The 15,740-nt window shown below is 34.2% G+C and overlaps 1 protein-coding gene across 1 annotated transcript in view; it reads left to right on the forward strand.

Moving 5' to 3' along the window:
- Positions 1–15,740, forward strand: part of MANEA (mannosidase endo-alpha) — a 72,907-nt gene that overhangs the window by 43,864 nt on the left and 13,303 nt on the right. Inside the window, exon 3 of the mRNA XM_025294612.3 lies at positions 2,819–2,928. Within this exon, the coding sequence (XP_025150397.2) occupies positions 2,819–2,928 (110 nt within the window). The remainder of the gene's footprint in view (positions 1–2,818; positions 2,929–15,740) is intronic.

Here is a 15,740-nt window from a genome sequence, read left to right on the forward strand (position 1 = left end):
TTGGATTATGGAGCACGATATGGGGATATAATTCAACATGTAGAAGTGATAATTGATACAGTAAAACAGCTGAAACACAATAATAGGATAAGGAAGAACAAGGAACATTTTCCCTAAGCCTTAGAGTATATCTAGCAAGAATAAAGAGGAAGAAAAATCACTGGACAAGAACCAGTTGGTAAGTTGTTTGTAGAATCAGTGTATTAGCAATGCTGTACAATAGAAATTTCTGTGATAATGAAAATATGCTGTATCTGTGTTTGTCAATACAGTAGGAAATACTAGCTACTTTACATTCTCTGTGGGGTTAGAGGACTTCCCATGCATTGTCCACCTGGGATTTCATCTGCTGACTTTGACGGCTGGTTTACTTCTGCCAGTTATGCTTAGGGCAGACTGACTTCCTTGCTCAGTTACCTCTCTGACTTCACATTTTCACTTCATTCTAGACAGGTAGGTAGTTCTTTACTTTCTTCAGCTCTTTGACTTTTGGAAGTTTTTTGTTCCCATTTTTATTTAATAATTTGTTTTTGTTGGGAATTTTGGTCTGAGTATCCTAATCTACTATTAGAAACAGGAATCTTGTTTTGCTTTTAATTTCATGGAAACATGCCATGTTCATAATTTTCTGAACTCTGTGGCATAAACTTTCTTTTGTACGTTTCTACTTTATATTGTTTTCTCATGTTCTTTCTCCATTTTTTTTTTTTTCCCAGGGTTTTTCGATAGGTCCCATGTTGAGAAAATTTGTATTGTCACTTTTCATTGGTGACACTTTGCAATCAATTTTTATGAAGTTTACAATCACATTGCAAGAAATTGATGTACTTCTTATAAAGCTGGGAACATTGGCAGCTTAAATGTTTGATCAGTTGTCTCCAGAGTTTCCTCATCAGTTTTTTTTTTTTTTTAATGACTGCTTTCAAGGCTAACTAAAAGCTCCCCTGGAGCCCCATGTATTATAATTTTTTTTCTGCCTCAGTATTCTTGTTGCTGTTTTTATATTTTTCATAAAATAAAATTGTATAGGGGACAGATACCTTTTTTTATGTTAACTTAACCTCCAAGTTCTGTTTTGTTTCTGTAGGTGGGACTGCTCTGTTTGTATTGGTTTTCTTGTATTTGCTTTGTTTGGTTGGTTGGTAAGTTGTATCCACCTCTTTTTGTGACCCTATGAACTATATAGCCTGCCAGGCTCCTTGTCCACAGGATTTCCCAGGCAAGAATACTGGAGTGGGTTACCATTTACTTCACCAGGGGATATTCCTGACTGAGGGATTGAAGCCATGCCTCATGCATTGGCAGGCAGGTTCTTTATCATTGAGCCACTGGGGAAGCCCTTCTGTTTGTACATGACGTAGGTAACGCAAGGTTTAAGTCTTAAATTTAGTTCTCTGCCAGTTTCTAACTTTGCCTTTATTGTTTTCTATTTTCATTTCCACATGCTTGTCTTTTGATAACATTGTATTTTTCTTCTTGTCATAAAGAGTTTGTTAAATGATTTAGAGGTGGCTCAGACTAAAGAATCTACCCACAATGTGGGAGACCTGAGTTCGATTCCTGAACATCCCCTAGAAAAAGGGATGGCTACGCACTCCAGTATTTTTGCTGGAAAATTCCACGGACAGAGGAGCCTGTTGGGCTACACTCCATGTGGTGGCAAAGACTCAGACGTGACTGAGCTACTAACACTTTCACTTTCACCATACTTTTAGTGGCCTCTTGCTTTATGTATGTAATGAGACTTTGAATTAGTTGATTTCAAAGATTTCTTCCTCTAGTTAGTAATTTCTTTGCAAGCTTATTGTTTTTAAAACTTTCTTTTTGTAGTTTACTAGTTCAAAAGCAAGTAGGTATTATAGGGATAAACTGTAATTTTAAAATCACTGAGTCTTCTGTTAAGTGATACTGATCCACACACAAATGTGCACTTACATGTTTATAGCAGCTTTATTGTTATAATTGCCAAAAATTTTAAGAAACATAGATGTCTTCAACAGGTAAATGGATAAACTACAGCATATTGATAGAGTGAAATGTTACTTAGCAATAAAAAGAATGAGCTGTCAAGTCATAAAAAGATATGAATGAAACTTCAGTGCACATTTCACAGTATAAGAAGCCCATCTGAAAATGTTACTTTATGATTCTATCTATATAACATTCTGAAAAAGACAAAATATATAGAGACAGTGAAGAGATCAGTTATTTTCTGGGGGATTGAAAAGAAGAAAGAGGAGTTATTAAGTGGAGTGCAATGGGTTTTGAAGGCAGTAAAACTATCCTTGTGTGATACTGTAATAAATAGTGGGTTCATGACACTATACATTTGTCAAAAGCCATAGAACTGTGCAATACAAAGAGGGAACCCTAATGTAAACTGTGGGCTTTAGCTAATAATGATATATCTACATTGGTTCATCACAGTTGTAACAAATTTACCACACTGATGTAAGATGTAAATATTAATGGAAAAACTGTATGGCATGGGAGGATGGTGAGTAGGAGAGGAGAATACAGAAACTCTTATTTTCTGTACAGCTTTTCAATAAATCTAAAACTTATTTTAAAAACTAAAATCTGTTAATTAAAAGATACTAATGCCTGAGAAAAAGGTTAAAGTATTGAGTATACAAAGTAATCGAATAACTATAAGTGGTATCTAAGTAAAGTTACAAAATAACATTATTTGAATATGTTTCTTTTTATTGTTAATACTGTCCTTGTCTGCCTTTTTTTTTTTTTTTCTTTTAACAACACCTGTAGTCTTTTCTGTTCCTATGTTTATTTTTATTTTCTTTTTGGTTGTTTCTATTAGGTGTACTAGCCCTATCTTGGTACCCACCTGATTTGAATGATGAGAATGGAGAACCTACTGATAACTTGGTGCCAACTATTTTGGATAAAGCTCATAAATATAATCTGAAGGTATTTAATTTATTTTATTGAGATATAATATTAGATTAGTTTAAGGTGTTAAGCATAATGATTTGATATATGTATATATTGTGAAATAACTGTCACAATTAGTCTAGTTAACTTTTGTCCCCACACATAGTTCTGTTTTGTTTTTGTTTTTTTTTTTTGTCTGTTTCCTATGATGAGGATTTTTAAGTTGTATTCTTTTAGCAAGTTTTAAATATACCATGCAGTATTATTAACTATAGTTATGAAGCTGTACTTTACATCCTGGAAGCTTACTTGTTTTATAACTGGAAGTTTATGCATTTTAACTAACTTCACACACTACCCACCCCCTGTCTCAAGCAGTCACAAACCTGTTCTCTGTATCTATGAGTTGGTTGTTTTATGTTTTGTGTGCATATGTGTGTGTGTGTGTGATTGCTGTTTTGTTTATGATTCCGTATATAAGCGAGATCATATGGTATTTGTCTTTCTCTGACAGACTTATTTCACTTAGCATAACACCCTCAGGGTTAATTCATGTTGTCACTAGTGGCAACATTTCCTGGTTTGTTTGTTTGTTTGTTTTGACTGAATAATATAATATTTGTGTGTGTGTGTATATATATACACACACCATTTTTCGTTATTCATTCATTCATCATTATGGATGCTTCCAGCATAAGCACTTCCATTTCCTGGGTATTATAAATAATGATGCAGATGTATTTTCAAGTTAGTGCTTTTGCTTCCTTTGGATAAATACCCAGAAGGAGAATTGCAGGATAGTATATTTCTATTTTTAATTATTTCAAGAAGCTCCATACTATTTTCATAGTGGCTTTATCAATTTATATTCCCACCAAAGTGAACAAGTGTTCCCTTTTCTTCTCATGGTCACTAGCAGTTCTTATTTCTTATTTTTTGATAATAGCCATTCAAACAGGTATAAGGCAATATCTCAGTGTGGTTTTGATTGGCATTTCCCTGATGATTAGTGACATTGAGCACCTTTTCAAATACCTGTTGGCTCTCTGTATATGTTTCTAGGGAGAATGTCTATTCAGAAGTGATGCACGTTTTTCAAAGCGTTTGTTTGGTTTTTGCTAATGTGTTAATAGGACTCATTTATATATTTTGGATATTAACACTTCTTCAGATACATGGTTTGCAGGTATGTTCTCCCATTTATTATGTTGCCTTTTCATTTGTTAGTGTTTTCCTTTGCTGTACTGAAGCTCTGTAGTTTGATGTAGTGTCATTTGTTTATTTTCACTTTTGTTGTTTTTGGTTTTGGTGTCAAATCCAAAAAAGTCACAGCCAACACCAGTTTCAGGGAGCTTACCACCTTTGTTTTCTTCTAAGAATTTTATGTTTTCAGATCTTATGCTTAAGACTTTAGTCCATTTTTAGATATTTTTTGTGTATAGTGTAAGGTGGTTCCGTTTCATTCTTTTGCATGTGGCTGTTCAGTTTTTCCAACGCTCTTTATTGACGAGACTGTCCTTTCCCTATTGTATATTCTTAGCTCCTTTGTTGCAGATTAGTTGACCACAGGTGCCTGGATTTATTTCTGGGCTCTGCATTCTATTCCATTGATCTATGTATTTTTATAACAATACCAAACTATTCTGATTGCTATAGTTCTGTAATATAGTTTGAAATGAAGTATGGTGCCTCCAACATCATTCCTTTTTCTCAAGATTGCTTTGGCTTTAGATGGCACCCCACTCTGGTACTCTTGCCTGGAAAATCCCATGGACGGAGGAGCCTGGTAGGCTGCAGTCCATGGGGTCGCTAGGAGTTGGACACGACTGAGCAACTTCACTTTCACTTTTCACTTTCATGCATTGGAGGAGGAAATGGCAACCCACTCCAGTGTTCTTGCCTGGAGAATCCCAGGGATGGCGGGGCCTGGTGGGCTGCCGTCTTTGGGTTCACACAGAGTCGGACACGACTGAAGTGACTTAGCAGCAGCAGTAGCAGTAGGGTCTTTTGTGGTTGCATACAAATTTTAGAATTGTTTGTTCTATTTCTGTGAAAAATGCCTTTAGTATCGCATTGAATCTATAAATTGCTTTTGGTAATATGGATATTTTAATAATATTAATTCTTCCAATCCACGAGTGTGGGATATCTTAACATCTACTTGTGTTTTTTTAATGTCTGTCATTAACACATAGTTTTCAGGGTACAGATCATTCACCTCCTCTGTTAAGCTTATTTCTAGGTAGCTTATTCCTTCTGATGCAGTGATAAATGGAATTGTTTCATGAATTTATCTTTCTTCATTCATTCTTAGTGAAATGTAAGAGATTTTTGTATATTGATTTTTATATCCTGCAAGTTTACTGAATTTGTTCGTTTAAAGTTTTTCAATGAAGTCTTAAGAGTTTTCAGGATGTCACATGTTGTTGTCTGTAAATGGAGACAACATATTGTTGTCTGTAAATAGAGACAACAAAGTTTCTATTTTTCTCCTCCTTCTTCTGAATTTGATGCCTTTCATTTGTTGTGTTGTTACATTATTGCTCTGGCTATGAATTCCAGTGCTGTATTGAATAAAAGTGGTGAGAGTAGGTATCCCCAAGTTGTTGCTGATCATGGAGAAAAAAACGTTTGGCTCTTCTCCCTTGAGTCTGATTTTAGCTGCAGTATTGTGATATACAGCCATTATTTTGTTGAAGTACTTTTTCTCTATACTCACTTTGTTGAGAGTTTGTATCATGAATGGGTGTTGAATTTTGTTGAATGTTTTTTTTCTGCTTTTTTTGAGATGCTTATATGAATTGTATGGTTAATTTTGTGAATGTGTATCACATTGATTTGAGGGTTTCAATTCATCCTTGCATCCTGGAAATAAATCCCACTTGATCACAATGTATGATCCTTTTGTTGTATGTTGAATTCAGCTTATTAATTTTTGTCGAGAATTTTTGCATCTCTGTTCATCAGGGTTATTGGCTTTTAATTATCTTTTATTGTGGTGTCCTGACTGCTTTTGGTATCAGCATATTGCTTGTCCCATATAATGAGTTTGGAGGTATTCCCTTCTCTTCAAATTTTTGGAGGAATTTGATAGGATTAGTATTAATTCTTCTTTGAATATTTGGTAGAATTCACCAGTTAAGCTGTCTGATGCTGGGTTTTGTTTGTTGGAGATTTTTGATTACTGATTATTTCCTTTCAAGTTACCTACCAGTCTGTTCAGATTTTTCTGTTTCTTGATGATTCAGTCTTGGAAGTTTGTATTTCTAGAAATATATCTATTTGTGATGTCTGTGGAGTATTAAAGTCCTCTGTTATTATTGTATGGCTGTTTTACTCTTTAGGTCTGTTAATATTTGTATTTATATTTAGATGCTCCTATGTTAGGTGCTAACATATTTACAAATGTTCTATCCTCTTATTATATTGATCCCTTTATCACTATGTAATGACCTCTTTCTCCTCTGTCTCTTGTTACAGTCTTTGTTTTATGTTCTACTTTGTCTCTTATAAGTGTTGCCACTCCAGCTTTCTCTTGGTTTCCAAGAGTGTGGGATATATTTTTCCATCCCTTTGTTTTCAGTCTGTGTGTGTTTGTACACACATGTTTGTACATTTGTGAGAATCTTGTGGGTAAGATAAAGATGACTTTTTATTATTGATAGGTATGGAGTTCTTGCCATTTTGTTAATAATTTTATAGCTCTTTTATAATTTCTTTTTTTTTTTCTTTCTACTTTTCTTGCTACTCTTGTGATTTGATGATTTTCTGTCGTGTCCCTACTCTAGGTTTTGCTCTATAGTTACCATAAGGCCTACATAAAACAATTTATATTTATAATAGTCTATTTTAAGTTGACAACAAATTAACTTTGGTAACAGTCTATAGCTCTATGTTTTTACTTACTCATATTTTATATTTTTGAAGTCTTCATTTACATCATCTTACCTTGCTTATTCACTGACAATTACTGTGCTTATAATTATTTTTACTGTTTGTCTTTTAACCTTCATGCTAGCACTTTATATAAGTGATTAATCTTGTTTACATTAGCTTTTTCTAATTTTACTATATTTTAATTTTTACCAGTGAGGTTTATATGCTTATATTTTTTCCTTTTGTTTCATCTTCAAAAGTCCCTTTAACATTTCTTGTAGGACTGGACTATTGGTCATTACTCTTATGTTTTATTTTTCTGAACAACTTTTTAAATCTCTTTCAACTCTGCATGATAACTTTGTTATGCAGAATATTCTTTTTTGGCTGTTTAATTTTTTTCAGAGCTTTAAAATGCCAGTCCCTTCTATATTTTTTCAATTAGAAAATATGCTAATAGTCTTATAGAGGTTCCCTTTTATATAAGAGGTTTTTCTCTTGCTTCTTCAAAGAGTCTGTCCTTTAACTTTTGACAATTTATTTGTATTATATATTAGTGTGGGTCTTCTTAAATTCATCTTGGTTGGAACTTTCAGGCCAGACTTTGGGCAGCAGCTTTTAAGTTAGACACCTCTTTCCATGGACGTCTGGGAGATGGACCTTTCACTCTGCTCTCTGTGTACGGAGTCCTGCATGATAGTTAAGAACCATTTCTTCCTTTGTGTCATCCAAATAGATCCATGAACTCAAGACCCACCAGCCACTAGAGCCAGGCATCAAGGGTTATTTCTTCTGGACAGCAACCACAAAAGTTGGTGCACCAAATATGGGCAGAAGCTCCTTTCTCAGAGATAACCAGTGACCTGGGGCTGGGCACAGGGTCCTTGTGAAGTTGATGTCCAGTTCGTTCCCGAGATTGCAGCTGGCCCTAGACTTGTGTTTAATTTGATGCCCTCCCCTCAGGCCAAATCTATGAAAATAGGACAATAGTCCTCTTTCACAGAAAGATTGGATGCCTGTCTGTTACCTCTCTGCTTTGTCCACTGAGTTGTTGCTGCTTATGTTCTCTTTCTCCATTTGTTTCAGTCCTGTGGGGCTGACAAATGCTAACCACTGTGACAGCCAGAGCCAGATGATCAAGGTAGTACCTCCTTAGCTGCAGCAGCAAAAACCAGGCCACCAGACATGTGCGCAAGTTTCTTTCTGGGAGATACCGGTGACCTGGAGTGAGATGGAAGAGGACACCAATGTGGCTTTTGCCAGCCTTCTTGGTCTTTGGAGAGTATTCAGTAAGCTTCTAGGTATGCCCTAAATTAGATGCCTGCCACTTAAACTGAAGCTTTAATATAAGTGTCTAAGTCTCTTTTACAGAAAGACTAGGCAATTTTAATTGTCTGTCTTTTTGCTGGGCCTTGGGTGTTGGCATAGTGAATCCTCATGAACTGTCTATGTAATTTTTCTGAGTTCGCTATAGCCTTGTGTGTATCCTGGACACAAGCCTTGTTAACTAACAAAGTTAAATGTTTTAGGTATTTGTTGCTCAGGTGCAGGTCTTAAAAGTTGGGGTACCAGATATAGAGTTCAAATTGTTTGCTCCTCAAAAAGAAGCTCAAGAGTTGTGTGTTTTCCTCCTATTTGTGGGTCTCCATACCAGGAGTGGAGTTTATAGTTAGATTGTGACTCAGCCTCTCCTACCCATTTCAGTATCAGTCTTTTTATTTTTTTCACTAGTATGTAGGAGTCACTCAGCTAGTTTTTGGATTTCTTTCAGAGAAAATTGTTCCTTGTATAGTTGTAGATTTGGTGTGTCCCTGGTAGGAGGTAAGTTATGGATCCCCCTACATTGCTATCAAGAACTAGAACTTCTAAAGGTATTTTAAGGTATTTTATTATCAAATTATTGACAATTTGATAATAAAATACTCATGGATTATTCTTTGGGATATGAGGAGAGTAATTGCAATTTTTGGAGTAGTCATTTTAATTAAAACTTGATGTGAAAATAATGACTTAGAATCTTTTATAATAATATATTTTCTCATGAAAAATTTCTGAGTTCCAAACCTCATCTAGAGTATAATTTGCTAATGTTCCATTCTATTAATATTTTTCTGTATATGTTCTATTTTCATTATGGCAGAAAAGAGAGAATTGCAGTGTTCTTTTATAAAGCTAATGAAATGGCAACCCACTCCCAATATTCTTGCCTAGAGAATCCGATGGACAGAGGAGCCTGGCAGGCTACAGTCAAGGGGGTCGCAAGAGTTGGACACGACTGAGTGACTAAACCATCTAGTGAGATTTACATATCTAAGTGTCTTGGATGCCAAAGATTTACTAAAAATACATTTTGTTAACCATATGAGTTTAAATATTTCTAAGATAGAAAACAAACTACTGTCTAAAAATCTGTCAAAATTGGATTTTAATTTAAACCTTGTATACACATACATACATGTATGTACACACACACATACACACTCATACACTCATGTACCTAAAAAATGCAGGTGAAAGTCTGAAGGCAGTTATAAGATCAAGTATATTCTACCCATATAGTAAGATGTGTTACAACTATGGTAAAATTTCATTTATTTCAGAAATTAATGAATCATGGAAGCAAATAGAAGTAATGATTAAAAGGATTTTGAATAGCACTACAAAGGAAATTTTTATAATGAATAGCAAAAGAATAGAAATTATTTTTAAAATCCAAGGATACTTTTCAAAAATTGGTTATGTAGTAGTTAGCAACATTAATCTTAATAAATTCACAAAAAAACATAACCATACAGGCTGCATTCTCTGTCCATATTCTGTTCAACTGAACATTAAAAGTAATGCCAAAATAAACATTTCATTAATCATTTAGTTGCTAAGTTGTGTTGGACTCTTTGATCCCATGGACTAGCCTGCCAGGCTTCTCTGTCTGTGGGATTTCCCAGGCAAGAATATACTGGAGTAGGTTGCCATTTCCTTCTCCAGGGGATCTTTCTGATGCAGGGACTGAACTGGGGTCTCTGCGTTGCAGGCAGATTCTTTACTGTCTGAGCCACCAGGGAAGCCCTCAAACATTTTTTTCAACTTTTTAGTATAAAATTGTCTAAAATTTTAATTATAACATTATAACTGAAAATAACACTTCTTTTAAAGTAAAGATCAGAAGTGAAAATTTAGGATGATATAAAAATAAACAGCACTAAGATTATCAATACCAATGTGGGACATGGATGATGAAATAAATGAAAATTACAAGGAGGGATTAATAAGGATGACATAAGCAATTAATTAAATAAATACAAGACCTTCAAAATCGGTAGCCTTGATAAATTATTTTTCCACTCTGGGGAAGAATAAAATAAACCACTAGCAAGATTAAAAAAAAAAAAGGAAAAATAGACAAAACATAATATCAAAACTTGAAAGAGAATACTAGACCTATAGAGATAGAAGTGCATTTAAGATTGTATATTGCCATATTTAAAATATGGGCTCCCCTGCTGGCTCAGATGGTCAAGAATCTGCCTGCAATGCAGGAGACCCAGGTTCAATCCCTGGGTTGGGAAGATCACCTGGAGAAGGAAACAGCAACCCATTCCAGTGTCCTTGCCTGGACAATTCCATGGACAAAGGAGCCTGGTGGGCTACGTCCCTGGGGTCTTAAGAGTCGGACACGACTAAGTGACCAACACTTCCATATTTAAAATATATAAAAAAATGAATAGTATTCTTGGAAAACACAAAGTTTATTTTTTTGTAGAGAGAAGTTTAAAAAATCTAAATTGACTTATGTCCTAGAAAACTTTTATTGGATGTATGTCTTCCTCAAATACCAGATCTTATCTAGCAGTTCTATTCAACCTTTCAGAACCAGTTGATGCTTGTAGTGAAATACAGTGGAAGGTTTTCTCATTATCTATTGCTTTATAACAAATTACCTCAAAACTCGGCAGTTTAAAATTACAAAGACTTTGTATCTCGCAGTTTCTAAAGATCAGAAATCCGGAAGTGGTTTAGCCTGGTGAGTCTGGTTCAGGATTTCTTAGAAGGTTGTAATCAAGCTGTTGGCTGGTACTATAGTTATCTGAAGCTAGAGGATCTACTTCCAAGTTTTCTTATGTGGTAGTTGACATACCTTATTTTCTTTTAGCTGTTGGAATGAGACTCAGTCCTTTTTGGGGTTTTTTTGTTTGTTTTTTTTAATTAAAGTGTAGTTGATTTACAATTTTTCAGGTATATGAGACATAGTTTGTGGACAGCCTCTCCACAAGACTCCCTATGTCTCCTTACGGTTGCTGGCTTCTCCCATAATGATGGCTTGAGAGAGTTCAGTGTAGAAGGTGCAGTGTTTTGTGATCTAATTGAGGAATTGATTGTCACGTATGCCCTATTTTATTGGTTTTTCTGCTGATAAACCTGTCCTCATACAGTGTGCAAGGCAAATGCACAGGTTTTGAAATATCAGGAGATGGGATCATCGGTGTCCATGTTGGAAACTGGTTATCAAGGAAGACTTGCAAATTTATTCTATAATGATAACACAATTCTGATTCAAAAAATAAACAAGGATAGCACAAGAAATTTATAGAGTGACCTCATTAATGAAAATATATGCAAAATTTCCAAATAAAACTTATATGAGAAGTGTTTATTAACAAGAATCTATGAGTGGATTCAGTAGTATGAAATCTTAATCCAAATCGCCTGCATTCAGTCCTAGTTCAACCACTTACTAGCTGTGCTTCAGTTTCCTCATTTCTCAGTGAAAAAAGTAACAAAATCTATTAATACCTTACATAGGGTAATACATGTGAAACACTTAGTTACTGGCACGTGTTAAGTAAATCAAGTTTTATTGATTATTTAAAGGAGACATGATTATCTTGATATTAAACTTTTGAGGGAATTAAAACTCTTTACTGATAGAATTCATAATAACCAACATTCTTTAACTTGATAAAGGATATTCTTTAGTAACCTATATCAAACACCATACTTAATGGATAAACATTAATGCTCAGTAAACCACAATCAGTCAAGAACGGCCTCAATAGTCAATGTCACTTAATATTGTAATAGAAAGTCTGAACAAAGTGGTTTAACTTAAATATAAAAATGTTTTCTAAGTAAAATTTTCATTTTTGTACATGGAAAATATTTACAAAACCTGTAAATATACTAGATTTAATAAGTCTAGTAAGGTAACTAGAACCAAAGAAATATGCAAGTCAATAGGATTCATATATTACAAGAGAAAATATGGGAAACACTACATTGAGAATAACATTAGCAGTAGATGCACAAAGATTTGTTAGCATTTTATTGAAGGAAATGAAAGACTTACATAAATGGGAAAACATGAATTTTATGGAAAGATTCAAAAGTAACCATTCTCTCTAACATTTGTATTTCATTTTCAATATAATTTATAAATTGAATGCAGTCCCAGATAAAAGTTTCAGTGAGATTTTAAATGAAGAATTTGACAGGCTATTCCAAAGTTTATAAATGTTAGGAAAGTGTTTATTAAACATTTAAAACTTGTCTTCCCAGATACTAAAGTGTGTTTTAAAATGACAGAAATTAAGAGTATGGCATTAGCATCAGTATACACACAGAGATCAGTGAAAATAATAGAGGGTCTAGAAACAAGTCATTTTATATGAGAATCTAACGTTATTCAAGAATCATTGAGAGTGAGGTGTAAAAGGAATGTTTATTTATGATCTTAACTTCATGATACTGGTTTAGTTTTTTGAATTATCTACCCTGCTGTTTTGTGTCCTTGGGCATTAATTTACATGTCTAATAATTCTACTTCTCAAATTGTTCTTTCTTCAAGTTTATTCTTTTTCAGTGTAGTGTGTTTGCAAATCTTACTGAAAACATGCATTAGAATATCTTTTAACCAGAGACTTATGTGCCCTGAGGTTGTTCTCACTCTTAAAAACTTCTTGCAGTTTATATAGCTAAATGGAACATAGGCTGATTTGTCCAATACAGGTAATTGAGTAAGTTCTTTTAAGAGATAATATGGATCCCAGTTGAAATATTAATGTCCAAATTAAAATGTGGAAAATTAGTCTTAATATTCTTTTTGCAGCTTAAAGACTCGGTAGCTACTGGGGAATATAAGTGGAACTCTAGAGAAAGAGAAATAGCTAAATAGGCAAGAATTTTTTATTCCTGTCAATGAAACCTCCTACTTTATAATCCTGAAGGTAAGGAAGCATCTCTTAAATTAGCTGACTGGCAAGAGCTGTCATATGCCATGTCCTCAGTTTCTTTCAGTGAGCTCTTATTGGTGCTTGAAATCTGTGAGTAGACAGACATCAGGTCTGAGTCTGGATGGTTAGTAGTATAGTGTTAGTCGCTCAGTCGTGTCCAACTCTTTGCGATCCCGTGGACTGTAGTCTGCCAGGCTCCTCTGTCCATGGGATTCTTCAGGCAAGATTACTGGAGTGGATTGCCATTCCCTTCTCCAGAGGATCTTCCCAACCCAGGGATCGAACCTGGATCTCCTACATTGCAGGCAGATTCTTTACCATTTGAGTACAGGGAAGTCCGTCGATTCTGGACAAACATGATTTATTTTCCATAAAACAGATCCAAAGGCCACTTTTTTTGTCCAGGCTCTACTGTTATCCTGGGAGATGGGAAGTAAGAAGCCACCACAATTCAAGAGAGGTGGCAGTTTTAGTACTTTCAGGACATTCTTAAAGGTAAAGTGAAATGTTCTGATGCATGAAGATAGCTGTCAAGAGTACTGGAGTGGGGTGCCATCGCCTTCTCCGAGATAGCTGGCTAGTTCTATTTAAAGCCTCTGTGCAGAAGGAGAATGTGGCCAAGAGGTGTGGTCACCAGCATACTTAATTTCTCTGTGCTTCAGATTGTATATGTCATGATCAGAAAAATATGGAACCAGTCAGGGTAATAATTTGAAAAAATTTTAGAAACATTTCTTGGCCTTGTGTCTGGTAAATGAACTCTATCCAGTGCCAAAAAATAGACCAGGAATCACGAGACTGGAGTTCTTGTCCCAGCTGAGTACTCTGGAATCTTCAATTACTTACTTCATCTTTTTGGCTTATCTGCTTCATTTGTAGAATGATAGGATGAAGTGATAAGATGGTTTTATTTATTATACTTTTGTGTGATTTCTGTTGTGTTGACGTTCACCGTCAACATTTTTTATAATTTGATGAAAATTTTGTTTGTAGTAAAATTTTGTTTCTGTAAAGAGTGAAAAGCTTTGCTTCCAAATAGGGGGGAAAGTTAATGTTTAATTAATGATAATAATTTACTAGAATAACTGAAACTTCTAAGGCAATATAATACAAATAGAAGAATTATAGTATTATGAGTTCTGTGCTGATAAACTTGGATCTAAATTCACATAACTGTTCACACCTGAAAACTTAAATGTAAAATAAATGGGTTCATTATTAACACTTTTTGCCTGCTAATCTAAGGAAATAATCTGCCCTTTCCCCCAATTTAATTAGTATAGATTTACTTCACCCCTTTCCCCCCAAAATGACCCTTCAATTTATCAATGATTTTACTTTTAAAATATTCTAATGATTATATCATCTACTTCATTCTTGATTAATGTGTTTAATTTGCTTGAGTTTGTTTTACTCTATTTTTTGAGATGAAAATGTTTTTATTTTCATTCTTTGTTTGTTTAGGAATAGAGAGTTTTTAAGGAATTAGCCTCACAGTTAAGCTTTTGTCATAGCTCAGTAGTTTTGATTACATAATGCTTTAATATTCATCTCTAAATACATTGTGATTGCAATTTTGATTTATTAACTTCAACTGAAAGTCATTTAGTGGGTGCCTTTTAAGTCATAAGAAAAATAAAAATGTTTGACAATAGTAAAAATGTTATTCTACATTATATTTTGCAAATGTACACTAATTTCTTTTGGAAGAGTAATTGAGTAAAAGTGAAAGTCTCTCAGTACTGAAATGTAAATCATGATTTTTCAAAAAGATTTAGCGATCTGCTCTTTTATATACTTGCCTGCATATTCACTAGAACAAGTATTATAGCAGTTTTAACTGTCATTGAGTAGTCTGGTTTTGTAGAGACTATAAATTTCACAGCTGGGTATTTACCACTGTATCATTAATAACGCAGCAGTGAAATAATCTTTTGATGAAGCAACAACTATTCCTGTTTTCCTTCTTTTCTATGGGAAGAGCAAATATACCTCTCGTCCCATTGATGTTGGGCTTGGCCTGATGGCTTGCTTTGACTAATGAGATGTTAAAAAAGTCATGTATACCATGTCTGAGCAGTAGTACTATGTGTTTCCATGGTTGTGTTCCTCTTCCATGCGAACAGCATGCCCCACATGCTCCTTCTGTCTGGGACCCAGCATGACAGACATTGAGCAAAACTGAACTTGATCCATAGTCTGGAACAAAACCAGCATAGCCAGTGCAAAGACCTATGTGTAGTAAACAAATGTTTGTCTTTGAAGACACTCAGATTGTGGGTTGTTATTACTATAAAACATCATTACCTTAAACCTGACTGAATTAAATTATCCAACTAGGTAAAAGAAAATCAGAATTATAGGGGAAAGAACTAACTCAGCCACTGATGATGTTCTTGCATTTAAATAAATTTATTTTAAAAGAGCAAGTTTTATTTATTTTAAAATAAAATCATTTTAAAAGAGCAAGTTTTTTCTACTTTATATATAAATTATATTTCTTACACTATTGACTTATCACCATCCATTATTTATTTGACTTATTGCTCAGAAGTCATCATAATGTCTGCTACTCAGGCTTCTGCAGATTTTTGACCATGTAAAACTTAAAATTATGAGTATTACATCTATGGTTCTTTTCTAAAAGATTTTTCAGCTTCATTTGGAAAACATTTCACTGTTTATGACCTTGTTTTTTTTTTTTTTTTTTTTTTTACCTTATTGCTCTTTATATAATAAAGTGAA

The sequence above is a fragment of the Bubalus bubalis genome, chromosome 10, assembly GCF_019923935.1.
Source record: "Bubalus bubalis isolate 160015118507 breed Murrah chromosome 10, NDDB_SH_1, whole genome shotgun sequence".
Taxonomy (NCBI): Eukaryota; Metazoa; Chordata; class Mammalia; order Artiodactyla; family Bovidae; genus Bubalus; species Bubalus bubalis.